General features: G+C 42.5%; 1 protein-coding gene across 2 annotated transcripts in view; it reads left to right on the top strand.

Moving 5' to 3' along the window:
- Positions 1 to 16,204, top strand: part of DAPK1 (death-associated protein kinase 1) — a 265,295-nt gene that overhangs the window by 227,950 nt on the left and 21,141 nt on the right. For both annotated transcript variants that reach the window (XM_006898874.1, XM_006898873.1), the window contains exon 19: positions 9,997 to 10,219. In XM_006898874.1, the coding sequence (XP_006898936.1) occupies positions 9,997 to 10,219 (223 nt within the window). The remainder of the gene's footprint in view (positions 1 to 9,996; positions 10,220 to 16,204) is intronic.

The following is a 16,204-nucleotide window of genomic DNA, read 5'->3' as shown; positions in this document are numbered from 1 at the left end:
CTTCGTCTGACATACTTTGGGCATGTTGCAAGGAGGGACTGGTCCTTGAAGAGGGACATCATGTTTGGGAAAGTGGAAGGACGGCTCAGGAGAGGAAGACCCTCGATGAGATGGATCGATTCTGTGAGTGGAGTGGTGGGAATGAGTGTGTTTGAGATGGCAAGGTTGGCACAGGATAGGACGGTGTTTAGGGCTCTTGTACATAGGGTCGCTATGAGTGGCAAGCGACTCGATGGCACAATAACATAACGTAATAATCTAAACTATTGAAAACATCAGATGTCCAACAACAGTTTCCAGTTAATTGCAGTACAACTATAAAATAGATTGGTTTGGGCCATTACAATATTTTTGATGAGGCAGTAGGAGGAATTTAATGCTTAAGGTATTATGGGGCTTCAAATCAAGAGAAGGAAAAAAAAAGATGTGTACATTATTATCCCTACTGTCTTTCTAATTGGAAGGAGGAGTGGCATCCAATTCCATAATAGCTTGCCTCTGGAAAACCTATGAACCTGGAGAGAGGAGGAAAGGCACCCAAGCATTGAGGACTCTCCTTCATAGGGTCACTATGAGTCACCTGCGACTCGACGGCACTTAACAACAACAACAACATGTCTTTCTAAAATGCTTAGAAAATGTTATAGGGACAACCAAATTGTTAACAGTGGTGTCTTTGGCCTCCACTATTATGTGTGAGTAATGTTTTCTTCTTTAAACATTTCTGTCATACTACTATTTTGGGAGCTGTGGTAGCCTATTGGATGTGGACTTGCACTGCCATTCAAAGGCAGATAGTTTGAATCTACTGTTTACAGACTCTGAAAACCCATTGAAAGATCACCTGTGAGTCAGTTCTGACTTGACAGCACATAACAATACTTTTTCCCCCACATTTTCTCTAATAATCATTCAATAATTTTGTAAATACAAACTTTATTGAAATAAAAATATGAAAAGTGATTGGAGAGGGATGATGATGCCTTAACCTTCATCTTCACTGATAGCTTACATTTCTGAACTTATCCTATGGTTTTCATGAGTGAGGAAGGCACAGAAAATCAGTTATTTTGTGTGAAATATGGATTTGTAAAGAGTGGCTTCATCTCCAAGTTAGAGGACAAGCTGTAGACTCAGGGCTCCTCCAGCCTCTATTGCCAGGGAGTCTTATTGTTTTTAATTGCTTTCATGTTGTGTTCCATTCAGTGCCTTTTGCTGCATTTCCTGGTCAGGGCAGTGGTGGTACTAGCCTAGAGGCAATCTAATTTTTATCTCAGGCTGTAGAAGCTGTGCTTCTTGTGAGCTTGCCAATTGCTTCCTTCAGTTTTCTGTTTTCTTCATTCTCCTTTACTACAGATGGGAAAGATCAGTAGTCACATCTTAGATGGCTGCTTGCAAACTTTAAGACCCTAAACACTACTCGCCAAACTAGGACCTGGAATGCCTCTATGCCAGGTGACACTAGATGTCCCTCAAGATTTTGGTCCTTAGCCTTCAAACTCAGTAGCTCAGTCTACTACCAAGAGATATTGAGTTGTGTATAAGAAGTTCCTGTAACTGTTCCTTGAGGTACTTTATATATATGAATGTACTTGTAGCACTTAATATATATTCATGTACATGTATCCTCTGCTGTTGCTATATGTGCACACAAGTATACTCCTGTACAGTAGCCACACATGTCTTTATGTCTGGTTACAGATTATTTTTTGTTATTATTGTTGTTCTGTGGGATGTTTTTATTGTTTTTGTTTCTACTTTTTTAAAAATATACTGGTTTGTTTACAAAGTTCTTATACATTGTTTTTCACACTGGCTTTTTCCCATTTGCTTCATCCACCTCTCCCTCCACCCATCAAATGGTGCTATAATTAACCACCCTGCCCCTCACCCATATTCATCCCTCTACTCCAACCCTCCACCCCCTTGGATCCTCATACTTTTTCTACAATTAATAGTCTTATACAATATTTGTCTATATGAGACTGAGTTAGTTTGACTTAGCATAAAGCTCTCTGGTCCCTCCCAAGTTAGGTAGTAATGTACAAAATCATTGCTGCTGAATGCTACATAGTATTCTGTCATGTGAATGTACCATAATTTCTCAATCCATTTGATTCTCCCAGACCTTTATACTCCCCAGTGTCCCATCCCTGCTGCCTTGTTTCCCAAGGCCTGCCATAGTCTCTCACTGCACCCCTCCTCCTCACTTCTTCCACACATCCCCCACAGCTCTTCCCACAACCTGTTCTTTGTTGTTGTTTGTTGTTATGTGCCATCGAGTTGCTTGTGACTCATAGCAACCCTATGTACAGCAGCCCTAAACCCTGCTCTATCCTGTGCCAGTCGCACTGCCTCTGACACACCTATCCTGATTAGCCCTGCAGTCCTTGACCCTCTGCAGCAAGCATTTCAGGTCCTCCTCAGTTTCAGCAAGCAGGGTTGTGTCATCTGCATAACACAGATTGTTAATAGATCTTCCACCAATCCTGATGTCACAATTCTCCTCATAGAGCCCAGCCTCTCTGATAATCTGTTCTGCATACAGATGACACAACCCTGCTCACTGAAACTGAGGAGGACCTGAAGCAGAGGGTCAAGAACTGCAGCCTTCAGTAAGGATTGAAGCTCAATATCAAGAAGACAAAAGAATCTCACCGCTGGGCCAGTTGGCAGCATCAGTATGGATGGTGAAGAGATTGAGATCGTTAACAGTTTTAGTTTGCTTGGCTCCACAGTCAACACTCTTGGTAACAACAGCCAGGAAATCAGGAGACAAATTGCATTGGGAAAGTCGGCTGTGAGGGACCTCTCAAAAGTACTGAAGTGCAACAGCGTCAGGCTGGAAACTAATGTGCGCGTGATCCAGGCTATAGTCTGCAATTACGTGCTATGCATCAGAGAGTTGGACAGTGAATAGGGACGATAGAAAGATAATTGATGCCTTTGAGCTGTGGTGCTGAAGAAGAGTGTTGAATATACCATGGACTGCTAGGAGAACAAACATGTTTGTCCTGAAGAAGGTGAAGCCAGAATGTTCCCTGGAGTCAATGATTCTGAAGCTTCGTCTGACATCCTTTGGGCATGTTGCAACGAGGGATTGGTCCTTGGAGAGGGACATCATGTTTGGGAGAGTGGAGGGATGGCACAGGAGAGGAAGACCCTCAATGAGATGGATCGATTCTGTGAGTGGAGTGGCGGGAATGAATGTGTTTGAGACAGCGAGGTTGGCACAGGATAGAACGGCATTTAGGGCTCTTGTACATAGGATCGCTATGAGTTGCAAATGACTCGATGGCACACAACAACAACAACAACAACAACATACAGGCTGAAAAGGTATAGAGATAGAACACATCCCTGGCGTATGCAATTCCCAGTTTTGAATCATGCAATATTTCTTTGCTCTGTTCTCTGCCTCTTGGTCCAAGTATAGGTATCGCATTAGAATGATCAAGTGTTCTGGGATTCCCATTCTTCTCAGAGTCAGCCACAGTTTGTTAGGATCCACACAGTCAAATGCCTTTGCATAATCAATGAAACAGATATGCATTCTTCTAGTATTCCCTGCTTTCAGCTAAGATCCATGTAACATTAGCTACAATATCCGTAGTACCACGACCCCTTCTAAACCCAGCCTGGACTTCTGACAGTTCTCTGCTGATGTGCTGTTCCAGTAATTTTTGGATAGTCTTCAGTAGAATCTTGCTTGTGTGTGAAATCAATGATATTGTTATATAATTTCCACACTCTGTTGGGTCATCCTTCTTTGGGATGGGAACAAATATAGATCTCTTCCAGTCAGTTGGCCAAGTGGTTATTCTCGAGATTTCTTGGCACAACTTGATGAGCACATCCAGGGCAGCATCTGTTAGGTGAAATATGTCAATTGGTATACCATCTATTCCTGGGGCCTTATATTTTGCTATTTCCTTCAAAGGAGCTTGAACTTCTTCCTTCACCACCATAGGCTCTTGCTCATATGTGATTTCATTAAATTCTTCTGTGTCTGCCAGTTCCTTTTTGATACAGTGACTCAGTATATTCTTTCCATTTTCTTTTAATATTTCCTGGATCATTTAATAACCTGCCTAAAGCATCCTTGATTATAGCAACTCGAGGTTTAAATTTGTTCTTCAGTTTTTTGAGCTTAAGAAATGCTGAGCGAGTTCGGCCCTTCTGATTTTCCGACTCCAGCTCCTTGCACATTTCATTGTAGTATTTTGCTTTGTCATTCCGTGCTGCCCTTTGGAATCTTCAGTTCAGCTCTTTCGTATCTTGAATTCTTCCTTGTGCTTTGGCTTCTCTGCGCTCCAGTGCAATCTTCAGAGTTTCTTCTGACATTCATTTTGGTCTTTTTTCCCTCTTCTGTCTATGTAATGACCATTTGCACTCTTCCTAGATGATTCTTTAGTCTTCAAAATCTATTTTTTTACCTACATACAAAAAGTGAGCTTTTATATGATGATACAGATCAGGGCCATCATAAATAAAAGCTGAGCTGTCAATACATAAAGCAAGACTTCTGGAGGCTGATGTTATTCGGAAAATAGCACTTGTGCTAGAACTACAGCTGAGCCAAGGACCATCCCTAAGCCTGTGGCTAGACCAGAAGACTTCCTGCCAGAGCCAATGTAGATGACCTTACTGTGTCACTCAGGGCTCGGAGATGGCAAAAACCTTACCTCTCAAAACTTGTTTCCTCATTTGAAAGGGAAGGTATTTGTCACGTAGGTTTTTTGAGATTGAAATAAGCAGTGTGAGTGAAAGCATTAAGTCAATTATACCACATCAGACACAGGGAAGGTCTTTTAGGTAGTCCTCAACTTCCTGTGCCTCCATTGAAAATTATGTCTCAACATCTAGAGAACAAATATCCTCACTACTAGATAAATAGGCAACATCTTGATAGATGGAGAAAAGATTGGAGTTGTCCATGATTTCCTTTTACTTGGACCTAAAGTTAATGTGCTTGAGATGTTGATGAAGCATGTGGACTACAGTTAAGGTACTTACTTGGACTTGCGATTTAAGCAGAGCTGCCTGCCTTAGGAAAGGGAGAGATTTTTTTTTAATGTATGTTATCGACTTAATGGAACTCTGGTGGTGTAGTGCCTAACCTCTCAGGTTGATACGCAGTAGGTCAGCAGTTCAAATCCTTATACTTCTCTGCAGGAGAAAGATGAGCAATCTCCTCCCATGAAGATATACATCCTCAGAAGCCTGCTGGAGGGTGGGAATAAGCCAGAACTAACACCTCAGCCTCAGAAACTGACCCCCAGCCACAGGAGTGGGGAAGCACTTGCATCACAGAATGCTGAACTGGACACGCACATGGTGGGCACAGACATGGCAGCCTGCTTCTCTGCATGTGGCCAGGATTTGTCACAGGAGCCGTTAAAAACCAGAAACAAGCAAGCAAACAGAATCCCTCCCCCCAAAATCAGATTCTTATCCAAATTTATACAATATTCACATCCTTGGAGAACTCAGTATACGTATTAAGCCTTGTCTCCCTCCCAAAGCAAAAATAAACCCTTGAGTTTATGTAAAATTCAGTTAAGTCTTCAGTTATAATTGTCCTAAATAGGTTTTCCTCCTGCATCAATGTACCGCTGTGCTCAGAGTTGAGGCAGGTCCAGCAACAGGACAGCCAGCACCCACACCTCCCACCCCACCCCTCCCCAGGTGACAGAGCAGAAGCTGCTGCCACAACTTTACAAAGCATCCAGCAGAGGGCTGTATTGGCCCTGTTGGGAAGACTGGTTAACAGACCAGACCATGGTGGAGGAGGAAGTACTCCTTCAGTTCATGGACTGCTAAAGTCACAAAGGACTCAGCTGTAGGACTCCCAGTAGATGAGCACTTCCCAGATGTAATGCCAGAAGAACTAGCCTGGCCAGCTCTGGGATCTCCTCATGTGCTCAGTTATCAAGGCAGGCAGGCATGCGCTCAGAAGGGTACCAGGCACAAGTCTCTCCAAGACATGTCATGTGTCTAGCACCTGTTTGTTGAGCAGGACAGGATTCTCGCCCTCCACATGGAGGCTCAGGTTTCATTTTGGGCAGAGCATGCCAGCACAGCCCTGTCTGTCATTGGGGGCTTGCATGTTGCTAAGAGTACCAGTAGATTTCTGCAATGCTTCCAGACAGAGAGTGGCGGAAAGACAGTCCTGATATTTGCTTCCTTAAGTTACGGAAGGAAGCCCACTGTGCTGTGGCCCCACCTTCAGGTGTTCATCATGTGCTGGCATGGGACAGTCTCCCAGCCTAGAAGAGATAGTGACATAATTCAGAATTACACTAAAGCCTTTGAAGCCAGAACCTGTGAGGGGCAAAGCAGGAAAAGATTTTCCCCTCAAGTGAGCTGTGGAAAAGTGGTGAGGCTGAACTTTTGCAGAAGCAGAAGCCAGAGACACACAAAACAAGACACTGCATGGATTTGTGGGGCAGCTCCTTGCAGCCATGTGGTGTCCAGTGTCCTGGTGTAAGTCTTCTTGAAGATTTTATTATTAGTATCTTTATAAACCAAATCTTTCTTTGTCTTTGGGGTTGAAAACTTTACATATAAGTTAAAAATACTTTTTTAAACATACATGGTGGTTATGTGCCGTTGAGTCGCTTACAACTCCTAGCAACCCAATATACATTAAGTCTGAACCCTGCTCTATCTATCTTGAGCAGATTTCACTGTCTCTGACACACCTACCCTTAGCCCCAGTCATTGAGTCAACTCATCTCATCCAAGGTCTTCCTCTCTTGTGTTGTTCCTCCACGCTTCCAAGCATGATGTCCCTCTCCAAGGACTGGTCCATCCTGGTAACAAGCCCAAAGTAAGTGAGACAGAGCTTCAAAATCCTTGTCTTCAAACCCAAAATCTCTGTAAATGTTCATTAAAACTAATAAAATTTAATAATAATTAAAAAAAAAAATCCTTGTCTTCAAAGGGCAGCCTGGTTTCATCCTTTCCAGGACAGACCTATTTGTTTTCTTATCATTCCATGGTAATTCAATATCCTTCTCCCACACTACAACTCAAAGGCATCAATTCTTCCTTTATCATCCTTAGTCACTGTCCAGCTTTCTGTTGTATAGCAAATAATTGCAACGTCCATAGCCTAGATCAGGCAAACCTTAGTCTCTAGACTGACATTGTTGCTCCTCAGTACTCTGGAGAGGTCTCTGACAGCAGATTTTCTCAATGTCATCTTTTGATTTCCTGGCTGCTGGTACCAAAAGTGTTGAGTGTGGAGCTAAGCAAACTGAAGTTATTAGCAGTCTCAGGCTCTTCATGGTCTATCATGATGCTGCTAGTTGGTCCAGTGATAAGAATCTTTGTTCCCTTAATATTGAGCTTCAATCCATGTTGAAGTCTGCAGTCCTTGACCTTCTGCAGCAAATGCCTCAGATTCTCCTCCTCATTTTCAGCATTCAAGGTTGTATCATCTGCGTAATGTAGGTTTTTGATGAGTCTTCTCCAATCCTGATGCCACATGCCTCTTCATAAAGTCCAGCCTCCCATGTGGTCTGTTCCATACGTGTTGGGTGTGTGTGTGTGTGTGTGGTATGGAGCTAGGATGTATTACTGGCATACATGTTTCATGATTTTGGACCATTCAGTGTTTCCTTGCTCTGTTATGAGGACTGCTTCTAGGTCCAAGTATAGGTTTTGCATAAGCACAATTAAGTATTCTAGAATTCTTATTCTTCTCAAGGTTAGTCACAAGTTGTTGTGATCCACACAGTCAAATGCCTCTGCATAGTCAATGAAACACAGATAGACATTCCTCTGGTGCTCTCTGGTTTTAGCCAAGATCCATCTAACATTGGCTATGATGCCCCTTGTGCAGTGGATTCTTTTAAACCCAGTCTTGCAGTTCTCTGTTGATGTGCTGTTAAGTCATATTTAGATAATTTCCAGAAGGATCTTGCTTGCATGTGATATTGTTTGATAATTTCCACACTTTGTTGGGTCATCATTTTTAGAATGGGAATTAATATGGATCTCTCAATTGGCGAAGTGCTTGTCCTCCAAATTTCTTGGCACAATCTGGGAAGGGCTGCATCTGTTTGTTGAACTATGTCTGCTGCTATGCCATGAATTCCTGGGGCCTTGTTTTATTACCAGTTCCTTAAGAGCAGCTTGAAATTCCCCCCTCATCATCATTGGTTCTTGATCGTATATTGTTTCATGAAATTCTTCTGTGTCAGCTACTTCCTTTTGGTATATTTGTTAAAAACAACAACTAAACAAACAAACCAATCCCCTCTGTTTTTAAGTGAGGCTCATGTCAACTTGAATATGTCATATGAAGCCACCGCTTAAGCATTTTCCATGGGGTCATGTCCGTGGGCATTGCAGGGAGGCAGGAAGAGAGGACCTCATCCACCCGGGTAGAGAAAGTACTGGAGGAGATGACAGATAAGACAGGTGTTACTAGCTATGAGGAAGCAAAAAAGCCCAGCGGGTTTTGTCCTGGATGGGGTGCAGGTAAGAGATATGTGGACAATTCCAAACAGATGCTGGTCCTTCTGCAAAGCTAAGGCAGGGGTGGCCCTGAATGCGAGTGTGGGCCAGGAGGACTGGGATGCCTGGATTCTTGTCCTCCAGCAGAGCTGGGGGAAGGAATGGCCCAGAATAGGAGCATGGGCTGGGTGGGCTGGGATACCTGGATCCTTGTTCCATGGAGCTGGTGATGGGGTCTGTTGTTCCATGGAGCTAAAGCAGGGGAGGTGCAGAACAAATCAATGAGATCCTTATCATTTGGCAGAGCTAGATTGGAAGGCACAGAGTGAGAGGATAGTAGGTCAGGATGCATGCATTCTTGTCATTTGGTGGAGCTGGGATAGGGGGCTCAGAATGAGTTAGGGGACCAGATGGGTCATGACATATGGATCCACTCTGGAGACCTTGGAGCAGGCTTCTGGGACTCAGGAAGCCTCTTGCAAACACACAATATGAAAGCCCTTGTATCCTAGTTTATATTCATCCATTCTTTCACCCTTTGTTAAGGGTCTTCCTGTTCTCATTCGTTCCTGAGTGAGTGAGTGGATCAGTGAATGGGTGGTTAGCCTGATAGGGAGACTCCTGATTCCTTTCACCCTCCACGGTCAGGTCTGAGAAGGAACAAAATGGCAGGGACTTCTCCACAGCACGTTGTTCCTCAGTATGGCCCTTCTTCTTGATTGTAGGGCAGTGACCCATGTGAGTAGGACGAGCCCGCATGGAAGAACCCTGTCATGGTCATGTAGGATAGAGGGCTGTCCACAACGTTTCCACAGCTGTAAGCCTCATCTTCCTCTGTTTAGCTGCTATGAGATTCACACCATATCCTTTAGATTACCTCCAGCACCTCCTCCTCTGTGCCAGGAGAGAGTAGGTGCTTCAGCCAGCCTGAGCCCCTTTCATTTGTAAGCTGGAACCCTGCTCTTCATTGTGTGTCAAATGCCCCTGGAATTCCTTCTAGAAAGCACTGTGATCTATATGGCCTGTGGCCTGTGACCAGAAGGTGTCCTTCCAGAGGGACATTGGGCCTTTCCTGGGTACTGGGCAAGAAGATGGTAGTAAGTTTGACAGTTGTCTGTCAGTTGTGCACATTAAAATGATGAGTTTGAGATTATGTAAATTTTACTTCAATTTTTCAAAATGTAGTGAAGAAAGAACAAAATGTGTCAGCTACATGGATGAAGATGGCAAACCAGGAAGGATTCAGTAGTGGTTGGGGGTGGATGAAGGGCAATTTCCTGTACTTAGCCTCTCCACCGGTGGCCCCCCCACTAGCTGGAGCTGAGCTAGTGTAACCTGTGGCGCCCTCATGTGTCAGAGTAGACCCACGTCCGGGGATTATCAATGGCCATCTTTCAGATGGCTTCCAGGAGACACCCTTCCAGTGGACTTAAACTTCTGTCTTTTCAGTCAGTATTCAAGTGCAAGAACCAGCTCACCACATGGGAACTGCTTTTCCTAAGTAACAGACTGCTTTTATTCTGGTTGCAGGATGCTCACCGAAGCCTCTTCATCCAGCAGCTCCGACCCACACAGAATTTCCAGCCAAGAATCAAACTCAAGCTGTTTGGCCACTCGGGGTCTGGGAAGACCACTCTTGTGGAGTCCCTCAAGTGCGGACTGCTGCGGGGCTTCTTCCGGAGGCGGCGGCCCAGGCTGTCTTCCACCAACTCCACCAGGTTCCCCCCATCACCCTTGGCCTCCAAGCCAGCAGGTAGGAAATGGGGCAGCTGCCTGCAGGAGTATCTAGGCCTGCTGCTGGCCCTGTGTCACAGTCCCCTTTGGCCAGTGTCTGCAGTTGACCTCAGCAATTGCAAAGAAAGGGCTTCACTGGAACCAGGGCACAGATGTAAGTGATAAACATTTTACACTTAAACTGCAGAGCTAAGTCCTGTTTCGTTGAAGGTAGGAGAGTCCTCATGCAGAGCACAGATCACATGGCAGCCCTAAGGGTCAGCTGTCAGCACTGCTGTAGGCACTCCCAGGAATGCCATACTACCCTGCCACTGCTGCACTGCCCCCCACACCCAGAAGGTGGGTGGTACCACATAGCCCTCCACAGAGAATGGGTGAGCATGAAGTGGTGGACTTGCTGTTCAGTCATAAAGAGAAATGAAGTTTTGATACTCTTGACATGAATGACAGTGAAACACATTTATTTTACTGCATAAAACAGGTCAATGACAAAGGAGCAGATACTGCATGGTCCCGATTACATGAGACAACTAGAATAAGCTCTGGTCATTGGTAGTTACCAAAGGTTGGAGTTAGGGAAGCATTGCTCAAAGAAGAGACAGAAGGATTTTAGAAATAATTAATGATACTAGATGTGGTGTTGAACATTTTGAATTAGACATTCACATGGTTGTCTATGCCAGAAATGACAAATTGAAGGAAAATAGTGTAGCATTCATCAGTAAAAAGAGCATTTCAAAATCCGTCCTGAAGTACAGTGCAGTGAGTGATGTTGTTGTTATGTGCCATTGAGTCGTTTGTGACTCATAGTGACTATACATATATATATACACACACACATATGCATAAGCCTTGTTAATAGAACTGTAATTCAAATATCTGTACCAATCACAAAAGCCAAGGATGAAGAAACTTGATGATTTCTGTCACTTTTTGCATTCAGAAATTGATCGAACATGCAGTCCAATTACATTAATAATAATTGATGACTGGAAAGCAAAATTTGAAAACAAAGAAGTAAGATTGGTAGTTGGAAAATGTAGCGTTGATGACAGAAATGAGATCATATGATAGAGTTTTGTACAAGGACTGTTACATTGCAAATACTATTTTTTAAAAGCATAAACAGTGGCTATACATAATGACTTCACTTGATGCACTACACAGGCATCAAATTGACTACATCTGTGGAAAGACATATTGGAGAAGCTCAATGTCAGCAGTCAGCAGTAGGCTGGGGGCCGACTGTGGAACAGACCATCAACTACTCATATGCAAGTTCAAACTGAAATTAAAGAACATGACAACAAGTCTGCAAGAACCAAAATATGACCTTGTGTGTATCCTACCTAAATTTAAAAACCGTCTTAATAGATTTGACACAGAACATTAATGACTGAAGCGTTGTGTAATGACATCAAAGATGTCACCCATAAATGAAAGCAAAAAGTCATTACAAAGATAGAGAAGAAATAAAAGACTAAAGTGCATGTCAGAAGAGATTCTAAAACTTGAACTGGAATGAAAAGAAACCAAAACAAATGGAAAGACTACTGAGAAAAGAGAGCTGAACAGAAGATTTTTAAGAGGCAACTCGAGAAGACACAGCAAAGTATTGGAGTGCAATGTGCAAGGATCTGGAGTTAGAAAATCAAAAGGGAAGAACATGCTTGGCATTCCCCAAGCTGAAAGAACTCAACAAAAGATTCAAACTTTGAGTTGCAAAACTTTTGAGTTGAGCAAGATCTTGAATGATGCAAGAAACACTAAAAGAAGGTGGAAGGCATACACACAGTCACTATACAGAAAAAATGGCCCACACTGAACTATTTCAGGAACTATATGATTAAGAATCCTATAGTAATGAAGGCAGAAGTCCAAGCTGCACTGAAAGCTCTGTCAGAAACAAGAGCCCAAGATTTGATGGAATACCAGTTGAGGTGTTTCAGGAAAGAGCTGCAGCCCTGGATGTCCTCACTGGTCTCTGTCAACAAATCTGGAGGACAGCTACCTGGCCAACTGCTCTTTGTTTCTATTCCCAAAATGGTGATCCAACAGAATGTGGAAATTATAAGATATTATCATTATTGTCACATGAAATAATGGAAGTGAAACTTGCTTAAGATTATTCAAAAACAGCTTTGACACAAGGAATATCATTGCTGATGTCAGATGGATCTTAACTGAAAGCAGAGAGTACCAGAAAGATGAATATGTGTGTTTTATTGATAGAGGCATTTGACTGTGTGTATAATAACAAAGTATTATTAACATTGAGAATAATGGGACTCACAGAACATTTAATTGTGTTCATGAAAAACATAAACGTACATTAAGATAAACATAAACATAAATTAACATACAAAAGAACACTGATAGTGTGTTTTAAAAATCAGGAAAAGTGTACATCAAGGTTGTATCCTTTCTTCATACCAATTCAGTGTGTATGCTGAGCGAATCATTCAAGAAGCTTGACTATATGAAGAAGAATGTGACATCAAGATTGGAGGAAAACTCATCAACAACCTGTGTTATGCAGATGACAAGACCAGTCTTGCTTGCAGAAAGTGAAGAGGATTTGAAGAACTTACTGCAGAGGATCAAAGACTTCAGCTTCAATATGCATTATGTCTTAACACCTAGAAAACAGACAACCTCACCACTGAACCAGTAGACAACATCATGGTAGATGGACAGAAGATTGAAGTTGTCAACAGTTTCCATTTACTTGAAGTCAACACCCATGGAAACACAATCAAGAAATAACAAAACATGTTGCATTGAGAAAATCTGCTGTTCAGGACTATTCCAAAGTACTTAAGAACAAGGATGTCCAGTTAAAGACTAAGGTGCACCTGATCCTAGCCATAGTATTTCCAGTTGTTTCCTGTGTAACTGAAAGTTGAACCATGAATAAGGATTATGGAAGAAAAGTCAACACCTTTAAAGAAGGTATTGATGAAGAATATTGATTATACACCAAAGATTCATGAAAAACAAACAAATCTGTCTTGAAGGAACTGCAACCAGAATGTTCGTTAGTGTTCAGGACGGTGAAACTCATCTACTTTGGGCATATTTTCAGAAATAACAAGCCCTGGAGAGAATCATAATGCTAGGAAAGGTCAGGATCAGTAACAGAGAAGACACTCAGCTAGATGGATTGGCACAGTGACTATCACAATGGGCTACAGCATATAAGAGATTGTGAACATGGGACAGGATAGGGCAAGGTTCAAAAATATCTGTTATTTAGGGTCTCTGAGGCATAGTTGACTTGATGACACCTAACAGCAATGATGATGATAATATAACTAATGATGAATGTAACTAATGTTACTAAATTATAAGCTGAAAATAGTACAAATGACAAACTTTTTTTTTTGCTTTGCTTACATATCATAAAATTATTGCTGTCTTTTGTTGGCCCATTTGTCCATGTTACATTGAAGGTTGAGTCATATTGCTTCTCTGCATTTTTCTGTTTGTTGATAATCAGAGTACACACATACTTAGTTTTCAATCTTAGCAGCTCCATGTCAGAATACAACTACTCCATTGAATTTCTAGGCTGTAATCATTATGAGAGCAATTGCTGGGGCTATGTCCTAAAGAACCTCTGAGTGGATGTGAACCATAACCCTTTGGCTCATACTTGAGTACACTAGATCTCATCTATGTGCTATATATCTGTTTTAAAATAACTCTTCTCCAGAACATTGCCATTTTTTCTTTTCTTTTACCTACCTGGACCTTATGATCCAGACTTCCTGGTCCTCTTAATATTTTCTTATATCCATGAACCTAGTCATCAATTTTTTAATGATGTTTTTTAACATTAATTTTTAAAATTCTGTGTTGGGACAACCATTTTCAAAGCCAGATTACCTAGAAGTGCTCATTTCCCCCACACCTTGTAGCGTCTGTCACGAGTGGCTCAGAGGCACTGCTTGGTGCCACCAACTAGTGGGACACATTCCCACACAGATGCTTACTAAACTCCAGCTGTGCGTGGCTCAGCTCCCCAGTGCATGGTAGCACACACACCACAAATGCCTAGCTTTCAGAACACGTGCTGCGTCCTCACAGCTGAAGAGCCTCACAGTCCAGATCTAGGACATGGTTCTAAAGGCCGATCCATCCTGGTGACAGAAGTGGTGGCAGTCTTAGTAGATGTCTTGTTCCCTCTGTCCACTTTCCTCTTCTTTCCCTGTGTCTCTGGGTCTAATATGATTAGATTTAGAACTCACCCTACTCATATGTCCTCTAATTCAGATGAACAAGAAAGGATGACATTGATAAGTACAGAGGTCAGGATTCCTCCACATGCTTTAAGAGGTCTCAGGTCAGTCCATAAAAACAGGACAGTCTCTGGTCCCTAATAAAATTCATTAATATGAAAATGTAGCTGTGAATATAATTGTTGTCCTAGTTGTCTAGTGCTAGTGTTACAGAGGCCACAAATGATCTCTTAAACAAAAATACATGTCCTCCAAGTTTAGCAGTCTAGAAGGCTGAATTCAGAGCATCTGCCCTTGTGGAGGGCTTTCTCCAACATCAGCTCTGGGGTCTTGCCCTGGGTCCATTCCTGGCTCTCTTTTCTTGGTGTTACTGAAATCCTACCTCCTGCTTGCAAGGATAAGATGTGAGAGAAATGTCCTTTTGTTGGTTAGCACTGTGATCTCAGGCTCACTGCTGTAGACCACCCTCATCCTCTGATCCCATCAGATCACATCCTGGGTGATTGCATCATGGCATTATAGTCAAGCCATTCTGACACAAGCTATGAAGAGAGGCTTCAGTTTATTTATGATAGTTAGCACTTCCCATAAGTAAAAATCAATGTATTCAGCCACAATTTAAGAAAACATAATAATCTATTGTTGCCCACTCTTTATTTATTAAATGGAAAGGTTAGAGCATTAAAAAGATGCTAAAGACATTTAGTACCACAAATTAAACCTTGTTACTGGAGCAGTCATAAGACATCAAGGGAGTTTTAGTATATGTACTGCCAAAGCGAGCACATCAAGGGGGTTTTGATGTGATGCATTGGGACAGTCAGTTGTCAGAGACTTATCCAAAATCATAAAGAGCAGTGATGTCACTTTGAGGACTAAAGTGCAACTGATTCAGACCATGACCCTTTCAATCAACCATGCAGTTAAGAGCTGGACCAAGAACAAAATTCATAAAGACTCGATGCCTTTGAGCAGTGGAGTTGAGAAGAAACTGAATATCCCATAGACCGCCAAAAGAACAAAAATGTCTCAGAGAAAGTACAACCAGAACATTCCTTGAAGGCAAAGATGACAAAGCTTTGTCTCATCTACTTTGGGCATCTTAGGTGGGATTGTTTCTTGGAGAGGGACTTCGTGCTTGGGAAAGGAAGAGTCAGAAAAAGAGAAGAAGACCATTACAAGATGAACTGACACAGTGACAGCAGCAATGAATTTGATGATGTCAGATATGATGAGGATGGCACACTGTTCATATATGTCGTTCACATGAGTCCTACCTAACAACACCCAACAGTGCGTCTCAGGGTTGTTTTGTTCTCTGACCTCTTCGTCTTGTGCACAGAAATCAGAACTCTGCCAGCCGAGTCCTAGCAGGATTTGATGGGAGACTCAGGAAAGGCCATCACATGGCGTGGTGGACACAGCCCACAGGCACACACTGGAGCTGGGAAGCACCAGCAGGGAGCCACCTCCTTCCACTTTCGGGTCCCAGCACTGCTCCAGCAAATGGTACCACTAGTGTGTGGCTTCAAAAAACAAGAAGTTGCTTTCTCACAATTATGACGTTTAGAAGTCCAAATCAGAGTGTCAGACCACTACATCCTCTCTCCCACTTTCTGGCTATACAGACCGTGGTATCCTTTGTTTGTAACCGGTTTTTCACATGGTGTCTGTGTTTCTTCTCTTCTTATTAAATGCTGCTCTGAAATGATTGGGTTTAGGAATCTCCTGTACTAATGTGAGATCATTAATGGAATAAAAGG

This window comes from Elephantulus edwardii, unplaced genomic scaffold (assembly GCF_000299155.1).
Source record: "Elephantulus edwardii isolate Elephantulus edwardi_28Jun2011 unplaced genomic scaffold, EleEdw1.0 scaffold00238, whole genome shotgun sequence".
Lineage (NCBI taxonomy): Eukaryota > Metazoa > Chordata > Mammalia > Macroscelidea > Macroscelididae > Elephantulus > Elephantulus edwardii.
This window is presented reverse-complemented; position numbering and strand designations above follow the sequence as displayed.